General features: G+C 35.3%; 1 protein-coding gene across 1 annotated transcript; it reads left to right on the forward strand.

Moving 5' to 3' along the window:
- LOC135133815 (transcription factor MafA) lies at positions 1-15217 on the forward strand. Its single transcript, XM_064062337.1, has 3 exons — positions 1-46; positions 6980-7904; positions 14564-15217. The coding sequence occupies exons 1-3, from the start codon at positions 1-3 to the stop codon at positions 14988-14990; spliced, it is 1398 nt and encodes a 465-aa protein (XP_063918407.1). The 3' UTR covers positions 14991-15217.
- Positions 15218-16149: the final 932 nt, after the last annotated feature.

Here is a 16149-nt window from a genome sequence, read left to right on the forward strand (position 1 = left end):
ATGCTGTCCTGCGAGTGTCGTCAGAATGTCATCAGCCCTCCCGAGGGTAACATAAATAATAGTCGAATCCCCGGAAGATCAGCTAATAAGTCAACATGCATTCTGTCATTTAGACTGACGTAATAACGGCATTGTTCTACGCCTGAATGGGGCCACCCTCGCTCGCTCACCACCTAACAATTCCGCCAAATGAGGAATTGGAGCAAATCGACACATATTCTTGCACAATTCGGCGTTTAAGCGCTCATTAATTAAACGCGTTTTGTCGGGGAAATTGCGGTGGGGCGGGATTTTTCTGCGAGGGTTGGTAATTCCAACGAATTTTGGTCATGTGGAGGACAGTTGACGTTTAGTTAAAGCGCATATAACTGTAAAAAAAAATTGTCGCTATCTAGTACTTGTTACTGATTTATTCGATTAAAACTTCTTCCCTTTCGGTTTTTTCCAATTTTGGAATTTTTTAGTCGTAATTGCAATATTATCTAAAATATAGGAAACATTCTGTTTAAAATGTCCAGGAATTTATCACTGAGAATTCAATCACATACGTTTTCTTTAAAAAATTATAGCATGAAAACACCAAATCTTGGGGTTCCTAACATTATTTTAAACTATTTCAAAAATCAGGCACAAAGGGTTCCCGAGATTCTTTCAAATTACTTCAAAACCAAAACAAAAGTAGTTTTCAAGATTTTTGAGATGACTTCGAAAACAAGGCACAAGTGGTTTTCGAAATTCTTTCAAATTACTACAATGTTCAAGTTCAGATGCGCTGTTGTCACGTTGTTCCAGTTTTCTTCAGATTTTTATGGAACGGTTCACAAAAAAATTATAATAGGAGGTAAAAAAAAGGTACGTCTTTCTTATGTTGCAAATAAAGTTGAGTCTTAATATACAGGTTAATTATAAAACAATAATTTTTACAATTTTCAAATATCGATGTGGGTTTTTTCAAATGAAACAACCTGTATTTTCTTACTACATTTTCTTCTATTTTTGTTCCTTTTAGTATATTTAAAATTGATAGTTATTGCAATTTTTTACTTTTTTCAGAGGTAAATTGATATATTGACAGAACGAGAACAAAAAATACACGGGGTGTCCTGTTTGAAAACACTGAAATATTCATGTTAGAAATTTGTGGGTTATAATTTTTTTTATAAATACGCCGTATGTTAAAATTTAATTGAATTGATACCACAATATAGCTCTTACCTCGGTTTATCTCTCCCTGAAATATTCCAACACGATCTAAAATATAACATGATTGTTATTTTTTTGTTAACCCTTACGTTACCAAAAAAATCCAGAAAATTGGAATAACGTGGCAATGTCGCATCAGAATTTCTAAAATAAACTATGGTTATAAAACCTAGGAAGAGGTTAATTAAAATGTCTAAAAATATATAGGGTGTTCTATTAAGGAAAACTAAGTTGTCAGTTATGCCTCAAAAAACTAAATAAAATTAGTTGCAATCTGCAAATACATTTTTTTTAATTAGATCTTTTCAGTCGTTTTTCCATTTTCAATACGCAGAATTATATTTTTCCCTACTTTATGAATTTAATTTTAAAACACCTTGTAGGTAAAAGGTATTTTTTCTGTACCTGAAAATGGTTAAAGAGGTAAAAAATTGGAAATTTTTTCTCCTTTTCTAGCCATCCAAAATATTAAGTAAGTACCTGCTGAAAAAAGATCGATTTTGGCAAATGAGATCCCTCTAAGAAAATAGAGGGTGGGTGGGGGGACTTTTTTTCTAAATTATTTAAAACAATTTTGGGGGACTTTAGTGTCCTGTTTTTGAAAAATTCTAACCTTACCAGTTTTTGAGTTAATTTTGAGACCCAGTTTTCTTTTTTTTGAAAAATTTAAAACAATTTTGAGGTTCTAGGTATTCCTGTTTGGAAAGAATTTGGAAGTGCTTTGGAGCCTCTAGTGTCTTTTCTCATAATAATTTAATTAAAGTTCTTCGAGGGTACGTCATTTGCTAAAATCAGTACTATCTTAACAGGTACTAGCCCCGCCCACCCACCATCTCTTTTCTTAGAAGGTATCTCATTTGCCAAAATCACGCTTATCTTAGTAAGAACTAGCCCCGCCCACCCACCCTCTCTTTTCTTAGAAAGTATCTCATCAGCCATTTCAGTCTTATCTTAGCAGATACTAGCCCCGCCCACCCACCCTCTCGTTTCTTAGAAGGCATGTGATTTGCCAAAATCAGTCTTATCTTGGCAGCTACTATCATGTGACCCAAAACAGTAGGAATATAATTGATATACATATTTTGATTTTTTAGCAGTTAAGATTTTTTTAGTTGATTTTGTACTTTTCAATTATTGCAATGAAGTTACAATTTTATTTTTTTCTAATTAGTACATGCTAAGATAAGACTAATTTTGGCAGATGACATACACTCTAAGAAAAGCGAGGGCGGGTGGGCGGGGTTAGTATCTGCTACGATAAAGCTGACTTTGGCAGATGACATACCTTCTAAGAAAAGAGAGGGCGGGTGGGCGGGGCTAGTATTTGCTAAGGTAAGAATGCATACTATAATAAGAGTAATCACTGGAACGAAGAAGAGGGGGTTAGTGGGCGGAGCTACTGCTTGCTTACAAGACTCTTAAGAAAAAAGCTAAACTCAGCTCCGCCCACCTTTTGCCTCTATTTCACTGACTTATTTTATTTACTGTACAGTGGGAATTAAAATCTAATTTGACAAGAGGTGGAATTTCAGATTTAAAGCAAAATAATAAGTAGCCCCGCCCACCCACCCCTATTCCGTTCGGATCATTTATTCTTATTGGCTCTGAAGAAAGAATTTCACGAGTTTTCAATTTTTAACTGTGTATCCACTTTTCGATTTTTCAATTTTTGACGTCTTCAATTTTTATTTTTTTTTATTAGTATTTGCTAAGATAGAACTGATTTTGGCAAATAACATATCCTCTAAGAAGAGGGAGGGCGGGTGGGCGGGCCTAGTACATGCTAAGACAAAACTAATTTTGGCAAATGACATACACTCTGAGAAAATAGAGGGCGGGTGGACGGGGTTAATGTTTGTTAAGGTAAGACTGCTTAATAATAAGAGTAGTCACTGAAACGACGAGGGTGTCAGTGGGTGGGGCTACTGCTTGCTTAGTACATTCTTAAGAAAAAAGCTAAACTCAGCTCCGCCCACCTTTTGTCTCTATTTCACTGACTTATTTTATTTACTGTACAGTGGGAATTGAATTCTATTTTGACAAGCGGTGGAATCTAAGATTTAAAACAAAGTAAAAAGTGGCCCCGCCCACCCACCCCTACTCCATTTTGATGATTCGTTCTTATTGGCTCTAAAGAAAGAATTTCACTAGTTTTCAATTTTTAATTATGTATCTATTTTTCGATTTTTCAGTTTTTGACGTCTTCAATTTTTCATTTTTTTTTTGTTAGTATTTGCTAAGATAGAACTGATTTTGGCACATAATATATCCTCTAAGAAAAGAGAGGGCGGGTGGGCGGGCCAAGTACCTGCTAAGATAAGACTAATTTTGGCAAATGACATACGTTCTAAGAAAATAGAGGGCGGGTGGGCGGGGCTATTATTTGCTAAGGTAAGACTGCATAATAATAAGAGTAGTCACTGGAACGACGAGGGTGTCAATGGGCGGGGCTACTATTGCTTAGTAGATTCTTAGAAAAAAGCTAAACTCAGCTCCGCCCACCTTTTTTCTCTATTTCACTGACTTATTTTAATTACTGGACAGTGGGAATTGAATTCTATTTTGACAAGGGTAGAATCTAAGATTTAAAACAAAATCAAAAGTAGGCTATTATTTTAGTTAATCGGGTGTTCAACTGAAAAAGTCATCATGATACAACCTAACCTCATTTTTCAGTATCATAAAATTGACACTTTTCAACAATTCTGTCAAATGGAATTTACCTATGCATTTCTTCGATCAAAAAAACAACACCAACGTGATTTTTTCAACTGTGATATATGCTAGCGTATGAAGATCCAGTATTTTCCTCGCCCCTGAAGTACTTTGAAACATATCCACTATTTTCGCAACATTTCTAACAATTTTGATTTTTTTTTTCAAAAATTTGGGCGTGTAGGGTAAAAACTCAAAACGGATTCATACACCACAAGTGTATAGTATTATGGAATACAATAAAAAACAAATTACTATTGTATTTTGGAGATTGCTGGTCGGGATGATTATCCAAATTTGGTTACCATTTTACCATCTACACGAAATTTAAGAACAATAGGTCCATAGTTTCAGAGATGTGTAATAAAAGTTGATACAGACGGCTACAGACAACAGGCTACAGACCACGGAGGACAGACAGACGGAAACGGGGACCTACTTTTTCATACACTAGGGGTCATGAAACGTCGAAAAAGCCTAAAAGTAAAGAAAAATTAGAAGTGTTTCTGAAACTAGCTAGAATTTGTAACTAAAAATTTTCATATTCCACTATTAAATAGGTACATTTCTATGATTTAAAAAAGAAGGTGTCAAGGGTGCTGTCGACGTCCGACTGTTCAAAATATAATTTAATAAACTACAACGAAAATACCTACAATTTACAAACCTTGTGACCATTTAAGAAAAATTTTCACTTTCATTATTCGGCGCACTACAACAACACAACGTACCTAGAACACCTAAAAAGTTTGATACAGATGTCGACACGTTTCGCCAGTTACGTTGGCATCTTCACACTTATAGAGAAAACAAAACCTGAAGACTGACTGTCATTGGATTGCGTTGTCATTTACTCTTCATGAGATAGATGAAGAGAGAAGAGTGGGGAGAAAACCTGAATCTGCAGTGACCAGTGTATCTACGATAACTGACCTCGTTTGTCAAATTTTTATCTGAATAGGTATAATCTTTATAACGAATTTCACGAAAACCAGATTTTTCGTTAGACCCTGCCCAGAAGATTTTGAAAACTCATACCTGAAGCATAAACAACTTTTGCACCAAGTTCTCTGAAAATTGTTTCTAACCCTTTGGTAATTGAAGGGCCGTCAAATAGAAGTGTCTATCTTTTCAAATTTAGCTTGTTCATTGGTCATTTATGGATCAGAAAATTAAAAGAAAATACCGATTGTTTGGTAATTATATTGGATCGTGTAAGGGAAGCCACGAAAAAAATTCATTATGAAAGGAAGATGATTTTCTGACTGCTGTTATTTCTAATTACTGAGAAAATTGTCCGTTGGATTGAGCAATACTTATTTTTACTTCCCGAGCGTAAGCAAAGGAAGTATTGTAATCGAGTCCGTCGGCCGACTCTCTACTTTTACGTTTTCTCGATCTTTCATGACCCCTAGAAGACGAAGAAATAGGTCTCCCATTTCCGTCTGTCTGTCCGTCCGTCTGTCCGTCCGTCTGTCCGTCCGTCTGTCCGTCCGTCTGTCCGTCCGTCTGTCCGTCCGTCTGTCCGTCCGTCTGTCCGTCCGTCTGTCCGTCCGTCTGTCCGTCCGTCTGTCCGTCTGTTGTCCCGGATTTTATTAGACAGATAATCTCCGAAAGTACTCGACCGATTGTTGTGAAATTTTGTACTTATATTAAGAATATCATGTAGATGGTAAAACGCTAACTAAAATTTGTCTAATCATCCCCACCACTAATGCGATGACGTCACTTCAAAATTGTACATAGTAAATGGGTTTTCAATTGTATAAAATAGCATAGTCCTACACATGTAGTTTACAACTCTGAATCGACTTTTCACCCGAAACGTCCAGATTTTTGGAAAAAAAATCAAAATTATAAAACAACATTTTGAAATTTAATTTTTAATCTGCTAACCAGAATGCTTTGAAATGTTGCAGATGTTTTAAGGCTATAAAGAGCATCATAAATCTTTAGTCAAAAAATATTTGCTTATCCCCTCCAAAAACTTGATGACGTCAGCTCAAAAGTTTGTGGAATAAATCATATCTAAAATGTACAAAATATGATGAGTCTATACTTGTGATCTATCACTCCATTCATATTTTTTGGATTTGCATATACAGGGTGACTCAAAAAAATTAATGAATGCGTAAGTATATTTTATTGATTTAATCAGGAACTACAAAACCGAATGCTTTGAAATCTTGCAGATGTTTTAAGGTTATAAAGAGCATAATAAATGTTTAGTCAAAATATATTTGCTTATCCCCTCCAAAAAATTAATGACGTCAGCTCGAAAGTTTACCGAATAAATCCTATCTAAACTGTAAAAATATGATGAGTCTGTACTTGTAATTTATCATTCCATTCATATTTTTTGGATTTGCATATACAGGGTGACTCAAAAAAATTAATGAATGCGTAAATTTATTTTTTTGATTTAATCATGAACTGCAAAACCGAATGCTTTGAAATCTTGCAGATGTTTTAAGGTTATAAAGAGCATAATAAATGTTTAGTCAAAATACATTTGCTTATCCCCTCCAAAAAATTGATGACGTCAGCTCGAAAGTTTGCCGAATAAATCCTATCTAAACTGTACAAAATATGATGAGTCTGTACTTGTGATTTATCACTCCATTGATTTTTTTTGGATTTGCATATACAGGGTGACTCAAAAAAATTAATGAATGCGTAAATTTATTTTATTGATTTACTCAGGAACTACAAAACCGAATTCTTTGAAATCCACTGCGAAAAAAAAACATAATAGGCATGCAGTCGTCACGTTTCCGACAGCGAGGGAAGTACTGTCTAAACTCTTTAGACCAATTTTTTTTAATATATTATGTGTTCCAAAATCATTAGATGATCATAAATTGTAAGAATAATGTCTCCACTTTTAATAAGGCTGCTCGAAAAACCTGACCTGAAGAGTTTTAAAGCCCTATTAAGCTTCTAAAGCTTTGGAAGTACATATTTGTAATATTTTTTGGTAAATTCTTGTTGTGTTTTTTGGTATCGTGTGGTCCACTTTCTAAACGCTGAAAAACAATACCCCGTAATCAATTTGTTTGAGCGTCGGTCCGCTGCCGCCCGAAATCCCCCAAGATCAATAATTTAAAGCTCTCCCTGAAAAAGTCCGATATTATCGGACTTTCAAGGGTGATAAATCAAGCCGGGCCATCCAGCAGTAGTTGTAGTGTTCGTTCGCGCTCCGAAACCCTTTTAATAAAACCCTCCAACCCATCTCCGCATAGGTACGTCGCACTTCACCGTCGCAATATGGGCGCTATAGAGCCCTCTAACAACAATATGGTGCGAATATCCCCCGTGATGACTGGCTACAGAGGTATAAACAAATTTCGGCGGCGGAATCGCCCGCACCTATCGTCGGCGGCGGGGGCGGTGCCAGCGAGTCGCCGCCCCCCTCGAACCGCCGCGCGGGCCGCCGCCGCTCTCAGTCGCATTCCGCCGCCGCCGCGACATTCGAATGCCACGCGAAAACGGGTGTCAGTGCGTATGCAGCAGACTGTCGGTGCACATGCCAGGATGGACCAAGAGGACCAGCATCTAGCAGAAGAATACGTGCAGGACTTCGTCCTCGACCACCTGGAGGGCGTCACGGTGAAGAGCGAGGACAAGCGGATGGCGGAGGCGGACTGGGAGCGCTGCCGCCAGTGGCCGGACGAGCGCAGGATGCCGCCGTTGTCGCCGCCCCCGGACCCCATCTACCCCCAGCAGCCGGTGCTGGTCAACATGACGCTGATGAACGACCCCGGCACGCCGCCGGAGACGCCGCCGAGCAACTCCCCGGTCAACTGCCGACCGCCGAACATGATGGACGAAATGATGTGGTTCCCGCAGACGATGCGCCCGGAGCCGCAGCCCCTGGACCTGCGCCCCCTGCACTGCATGGGCGGGGAGCCGGACTGGGAGCGGCGGGAGTACATCCCATCGGGGATGGTCATGGACAACGGCAGCCACCATATCATCCACCAAAGGTATGGGCTGTTCTTGTTCTTCCTTTGATCAGAAGCTGTCGACAACGTTGATTGCTGTTGCTGTTTCTGTTTTGATAAGTGAAGTGGTGGGCTTGAACCAAATATCAAATTGATATTGGCAGCGAGTTCTTCTGAGTACATGCGTCTTGGATCCAGAATTCTTGTTTGGTCGCGTTTTGGCAACGAATGAAGTAAGAATTTTAGAAGTTAAATATCAAATTGATATTAAATCTGTAAGTTCTACTGGACAAACGGACTTTCAAAATTGTCACGAGATTGATATTTGTTCATTTATCAAGTGAATCTTTGTTCTATTTTGGCGACGGATGAAGTGATTGTGTTGGTTGTCAAGTCATTGATTCTATTGTTAGTCTTATTGTCGTTGATACCAGAGGTGATTTTAAGATCATTTCAAACCATAAAATCAAAATGTATTTTTAATGTAGAAATTTTGATATAATTATTCTGTTATCAATACGTGGCACATGTGCATTTCACAAGTTCATTGCATTCGATTTTATCATTACTTTTTTGCTTCATTTGGAAATTATTTCAAGCTGAATTATTGTAGATATGTTGTTATCATTATAATTTTTAAAAAACCACGTGGATAATATGGGTCATATTTACATCTGTAGTGAAAGGTTAAGTGTTAATGATGTTTGATGCTTTGATATACATACATTGTTTGGTAATTAACATACAAGTATTTAAATAATTTAAATAAATACAATCTAAATAGATACTGAAGCTTCAGAATGACTTTGTTTTCCGATAGTAGTTTTTGATATCCGCTTTTGGTGTTATAGTTGGAGAATTCGGTTTCAAAAATGTGACGATTGTGTGAACTATCAAAAAATGGATGTTACAAAAATTTTTGCCTATTTTAAAAATTTAAAAACTCAAACATTTCGCCCATTCTCCTAATGCTTATAAATTATTTAATATCACAGACTCGTCATTTTGAAATGCAAGTACTTAAAATCCGAAATTTTGAAAAATTTTCGATATTTTAATATTTACTTAGGAAAAATACTCAAAATTTTGATATCGTCACTCTGCTTCCAGAATTTTAGAGAATCTTGAGCAGTTAATTTTGTCAACTAAAAAAGTTAATCAGTGACGTCCCGACATGTCTTCTAGCTACAAAAAAATTAAATTTATAATTGTATATTTTCATTGCTATGTTTGGTATATCTTGATCACACAACTCACTACGAAAATCTTGGAATTGAGGGATGTGAAGCACGGATTAAACGGCTAGTTTCCTTTTAAATATGTAAATTTTGTTGGTACATGACGCTCGCTGCGCTCGCTATATTTCATATGTAGAGGTGAATCAAAAATAGCGAATTGAAAATTTTAAAACTGGTGGTATTCCTGTAAAATTCGTTTGAGCTTTGTTGTGCGTTATTCGAGCTAAAGCCAAGAAATAATAGTTTTATTTAAAATTATTTCGAAGAAGTGTTTGTTAAATTGTGGTGCGGAAATATTTGAGACTATTTGTTTTTGAAAAAGTGTAAGTGACGTGAACGCGTAAGTAGCACCCTACGTACGCCGTGAGGTCAACATTCTTCATCAATTTTATTAAATAAGAAAAATAAAAGTTCGAACTCTTGTGGAAGTTCAAGTTTTTGCATTTCCAGCATCAACTTTCATTTTTACTTCCCGAGCATAAGCTAAGAATGAATTATAATAGAGTTCATCCGACGAATGGCTACAGTCATGTTCTCTCGACGTTTTGTGACGGTAAATGCTATTAAATGTCATAAAATTTATAAAAAAGCATACTCCTCTACTTGTTGTTTATGAATCCGCTTTGGATTTTAATTTAAGTATCCAGTAAATTTTATAAAACAACAGTGCTTTTTTTCCTACACTGTGACCGGTATTATCTATTTTTTTCGAAAAAAGTAGATTTGTAGGACTATACTTCAGGAGCGGGGGAAGATCTGTCTACTAATATGAGACTAATTTTTTCTAACAACAGATACGAATCAACCAACATTACGGCTAAAATTAAGTTAGTAAAATTGTTGCCGTAGTGTTGGTATTTTAGGGTAATTGTTATTTGAGGTTGTTCGTTTAGGAAAGTCTTCTAGTGTGAAAATTGTGTATTCATTGTGTTTAGGGTTTTCTGTATTCTAATTGGCGCAAATGTAGAAAAATGGATGTAATTATTTTTAACTGACGTTCTTTAAATCTGTCGATTTGGTAAAACGTTACTCAAAATTTGTCCACACATCCCCTCCATCAAACTGATGACGTAGTCTTAAAAGTTTGACAAGTAAATTCCAGTTACAATTATTACAATTTTATTATTTGTTAAAAAAAATGTTTGAATAACCAAATTTTACATTTCATTTTCAGAAACGATGACTTTATTTATTATTGATTTGTTTAAACAGAATTTATAATTTATGGATAACCAATAACAATAGTAGAAAATTAAATAATTCACACAATTTACTTATTTAACTCATTTTGTAGACGATTGTTTATACAGTTCGAATTTGAAGTCGATTTGCGGTACCAAAAAAATCTAGACAGGATTTTCAAAAATTTTCCAAAAAATAGTTAAACGTGTCTATTCCAGTGAAAAAAAGATGCTGCTTTTAGTGAATTCTCCACAAGTGACAAATCCGAAAATGTATTTGTGACACATCTCCAGATGAGATAGGAAAGTGGAAATAACATTTCCAAAAATTTTTCAAGGAAGTGTTAAAAACGGTTTTTTGCAGACTAAGAAAAATAGTGTTTTATATGCAATTATGCACAAAAAACGAATCTGAAATCTCATTTGCGATACTTTCTCTATAACCAAGAAAAATTAAGAATCCAGAATCCAGAACCAAGAAAAGCGAAGATAAAATTTTCAAAATTGGGCCAAAACTGGCTCTTTTTGGACCAAGGAAGATGCTGTCTTATAAGCAGTTGTCCTCAGAGTATGAATCTGAAGTCTATTTACGATACTTCATCAAAAAACCAAAAAAAAAACTAGACAGAATAACCAAAAATTTTCCAAAAACTAGTAAAACGTGTCTCTATTGCAGTGGAACTGATGCTGCCTTATAGAGAATTTTCCACAGATGACAAATCCGAAAATGTAATTGCGGTACAAATCCAGATGAGTCAGGAAAGTGGAAATAAAATTTCCAAAAATTTTCCAAAAAAGTGTTAAAAGCGGTTCTCTGCGGACTAAGAAAAATAGTGTTTTATATGCAATTATCCACAAAAGACAAATCTGAAATTGTATTTGCGACACTTTCTCTAATAATAAAAAAAACCAAAATAAAATTTTCCAAAATTTGGCGAAAAATTTTTTTTTACAAAGAAAAATGCTGTCTTATGTGCAGTTGTCTACAGAGTATGAATCTCAAGTCTATTTGCGTTACTCACTAAACCAAAAAAATCTAGACAGAATTTTCAAAATTTTTTCAAAAAAGTTGATAAACGTGTTTCTATTTTAGTGAAACCGGATGCTAACTTAATAGAGAATTTTCCACAAATGACAAATCCGAAAATGTATTTGCGATACATCTCCAGATGAGCGCGGAAACAAAATAACATTTCCAAAAATTTTCCAAAAAAAAGTGTTTCGTGTGCAATTATCCACAAAAAATGAATCTGGAATCGTATTTGGGATACTTTCTCTAATAACCTAGAAAAGCGGAGATTAAATTTTCAACAAATTTCCAATAGCCAAAAGTGGCTCTTTTTGGACCAAGAAAGATACTGTCTTATAGACAAATTTCCAAAAATTTTCCGAGAAAGCGATAAAAGTGACTCTTTGTGGACCTAGGAAGATACAGTTTTTAAACAGTTGTCCACAAAATATGAATCTATAATCGTTGTTGCGATATCTTCTCAAATAACCAAGAAAAACGGAAGTAAAATTTTCAAAAATTTTCCAAAAAATGGTCAAAAATGTGGTTTTGGATCGAAAAAGATGATGTCTTATAGACAATTATATACATAAGACGAATCGGAAGTCGTGTGTACGATACCTGACTAAATAACCAAAAAAAGTCTAGATAGAATTTTGAAAAATTTTCCGAAAAAATAGTAAAACATGACTCTATTCCAGCGGAAACAGATTCTGCCTTAATAGAGAGTTCTCCACAGGTGACAAATCCGAAAATATATTTGGGATGCATCTCCGGATGAGCAACGAAAGTGGAAATATGATTTCCAAAAATTTCCCAAAAAGGTGTTAAAGTGGCTGTTTTGTGACTAAGAAAGATATTGTTTTATGCGCATTAGCCCACAAAATACGAATTTGAAATTGTGTTTGCGATAACTCTTCAAAACAAACAAGGAAAGAGGGCATAAAATTTTCAAAAATTTTCCAAAAAATGACCAAAAGTGGGTTATTTTGGACCGAGAAAGATGTTGTCTTATAGACAATTGTTTACAGACTACGAATCTGAAGTCGTGTTTGCGATACCTCACTAAACAACCAAAGAAATCTAGACAGAATTTTCAAAAATTTTCCAAAAAATACTTTAAAGTGTCTCTATTCCAGTGGAAACGGCGGATACTGCCTTAATAGAAAATTCTCCACAGATGACAAATCCAAAACTATATTTGCGATGCATCTCCGGATGAGCGAGGAAAGTGGAAATATAATTTCCAAAAATTTTCCAAAAAAGTGTGTCAAGTGGCTCTTGTGGACTGAGAAAGATATTGTTTTTTGTGCAATTGTCCACAAAATACGAATTTTAAATTATATTTGCGAAACCTCCTCAAAAACTCAAGAGAAGAGAAGATTAGATTTTAAAAAATTTCCAAAAATCGCCAAAAGTGGCATTTTTGGACCGAGAAAGATGTGTTATGGGTAATTAATCGCACAGACAACGAATCTGAAGTCGTGTTTGCGATACCTCACTAAACAACAAAAAATCTAGACAGAATTTTCAAAAATTTTCCAAGAAAATAGTAAAACGTGACTATTCCAGTGGAAACAGATGCTGCCTTATAGAGAATTTTCCATAGTTGACAAATCTGAAAATATATTTGCGATACATCTCCGGATGAGCGAGGAAAGTGGAAATATAATTTCCAAAAAAGTGTTAAAAGTTGCTCATGTGGACTAAGAAAGATACGTTTTTATGTGTAATTGTTCACAAAATACGAATTTAAAATTGTATTTGCGATGCCACCTCAAAAAAAGAACAAAAACAGATGATTAAAATTTTTTATACTTCACTATACGACAAAAAAAAAACTACACAGAATTTTCAAAATTTTTCCAAAAAATAGTTAAACGTGCCTCTGTTCCAGTGGAAACAAATTCTGCCTTATACAGAATTCTCCACAGATGATAAATTCGAAAACGTATTTTCAATACTACATATCCAGATTAACGAGGAAAGTAAATAAAATTTCCAAAACTTTCCCAAAAAAGTGTTAAGCGTGGCTCTTTGTGGACTAAGAAAAATACTATTTGATTTGCAATTGTCCACAAAATACGAATCTGAAATAGGATTTGCGATACCTTCTCAAAAAATCAAGAAACGATAAAATTTTCAAAAAATTTTTAAAAATTGGCCAAAAATGGCTATTTTTGGACCGACAAAAATATTGTCTGATAGACAAATGTTTACAGAGTACGAATCTGAAGTTGTATTTGCGATACCTTACTAAACAACCAAAAAAAATTTATACAGAATTTTCAAAAATTTTCCAAAAAAATTGATGGAAAATAAAAATTCCACAAATGCGTTAAAAAATGACAGAGACAACATATTTAAAATTTAGGATGGCAAACCTGATTGTGAAATTGACATTAATGACCCTAAATCAGTAGCTGCCAACTTTTCAACACTAACTATGAACTGACATCCTAGCATTGCTGCCAATAATTCAGAACTGCCAGCACAAAAATTGGTTTCAATTGTTAATAGCCAGCGGGTACTTGGTACTACATAATATCATCTGATCAAAAAAGTTCTGTAGTAGGCTATGAAATTTATTAAAAAAAAATGATGTTGGCATTGCAGATATTTGACAATTTATTTGACAGTTATATAACCGGCGGCGCTGTCAAACTGAAAGGAGCGCTCTGGGGTTGCCAACATCATTATTTTAAAAATAAATTTCATGACCTACTAGCAGACTTAATATTATAATCGGATTCAACCATCATTCAAAATTCTCCTAAAACCAAATGCGTTTTACAAAATTTCTAAGGCTTCTTATAATATCCTTTGTGATGAGATCAATATAAATTAAATTTCACACAACGAATAAACTTTCTATATAAGTATATATTTTTCGAAAGCTATATTAAATAAAATTTTATATATTTTTGTCTGCCAAGTTGGCATGCTAAAAAAAATAACCAACAAATTTTTATTGAGATGAGATACCGCTTGTGCTTTAACTAATCCAAAAGTTTTCTGTATTTAATATTTCTTTCTATACAAAGTTCCAGACCACTTATTTTTAGGATTACTATAAATGTGATGAAACGCCTATGAAAAATTTGTCCTTTCATACACTCCACAAAGTTTGTGAAGTCATGAAAATGTAATTCATTTTTAACGTTTTTTTAGTGCACAGAAGGGTGGATTTTTTTCGAAATTTTGCAGTTTCTTCTATAGTTAGTCAAAAAATTGTTCTCTTTTTTTTCTTTCTTCACTTCTGCTTTCTTCCAGGCCCCAGTCCGTCTGTTCCGGCGCCAGCACCATCTCCCCCCGCCTCAACCACAACACCACCAGCGGCTACTCCACCTGCAGCGAGGACCTCGGCCTCAACGACGAGATGCTCATGACCCTGTCCGTGCGCGAGCTCAACAAGCGCCTCCACGGCTGCCCCCGCGAGGAGGTCGTCCGGCTCAAGCAGAAGCGGCGCACCCTCAAGAACCGCGGCTACGCGCAGAACTGCCGCTCGAAGCGGCTCCAGCAGCGCCACGACCTGGAGCAGACCAACCGCAGCCTGCAGAGCGAGCTGCACCGGGTCAAGATCGAGCTGGCGCGGGTGAGCCAGGAGCGGGACCTGCTCAAGCAGCGCCTCCAGCTGGGTCGCCAGCAGATGCAGCACCTCAACTCCGACGGGCAGAGCTCGCCCGAGTTCTACCTGTGACACCATTTTCCGGGTCGGAGGATCTAGTGATTTCGACCCCCTGAGGCAAAGACTTGTACAAAGTGACGTTGCGTTGCGGTTTCTAGGTTAGGGATTCGCTCTGAGTTTGTTTCGTTACCGAGTCACTTGAAGTGATACTGCATATCTTTTTTATTGTTTCTTTTATAATTTTTACGATGATATATTTTTATATGGATCGGGTGGTGAAAGCGACCTGACGGCGGTTGTGTTTGGATGATATATAATATGTTACGTTATTGTGTAAATAACATTAGTACTTATCAATAAATTTATGGTTTAGAGATCATGTACTGTTTTATTTTATACTTTGGTGGAGTCACCAAGGACGTAAATCGTGGAAGTGTTTCGGCCGAGAACATCACACTTTTACTTCTCGAGAGTAAGACAAATTTTGTAATTTTACGAATTACACTTTTAAATTTTCAAAAATTTTTTAGTTCGTACGTGTTATGTCATGTTTATGTTCTTCAAATATTTTTTCCTTATTTTTTCATCGTTTTCAACCGCCTTTGCCCATTTTTCAGAAGCTTGTTTTTCTGTATTTTTTTTATATTTTTGCCGATTGTGTTCTAGAATTCCTCTAAAAATTTGTTGGTTTCAGATTTTTAAACATTTAAGAATTTATAGTTTCATTTTATTGCAAAGTTTTTTAAATTTCCGCATATAGATTTTACCTAAAAAATTTGGACAAACGTTCGAGCATTACAGATTGGGATGGGATTTTTATATTTAATCGTCAGTTTTGTGTTGTTTAAAATAGATATTTTGTTTTTAGATTGTTAACAACACTAAATCAAATTTTCGCGAATCCCTTTTATTATACTTCTACTATAATGTGAGATTTCCATAAAAAAATGACCCAACAAATCCAGTTTCTTCGAAAATTTATAAAATTTGATTTTGCAAAATTTTATTTCTTTTGATATTCCTTACACGTTCAAAAATATAGATAGTCAGTCACAGTGTAACGGGCCATACTGGTGTAAAACGTAATTTGTATTTTTTTGTAAAAAACTCAAGACGGATTCATACACCACGATTACAGAAATATGTTATTTTATAAAATTTAGATGGAACATATTATGCAGAGTTTTGAAATGACAACATCAAATTGTTGGTGGGGATGATTTAACAAATT

The sequence above is a fragment of the Zophobas morio genome, unplaced genomic scaffold (assembly GCF_036711695.1).
Source record: "Zophobas morio isolate AGI-343-1 ecotype UQ-CSIRO unplaced genomic scaffold, CSIRO_AGI_Zmor_V1 ptg000022l, whole genome shotgun sequence".
Taxonomy (NCBI): Eukaryota; Metazoa; Arthropoda; class Insecta; order Coleoptera; family Tenebrionidae; genus Zophobas; species Zophobas morio.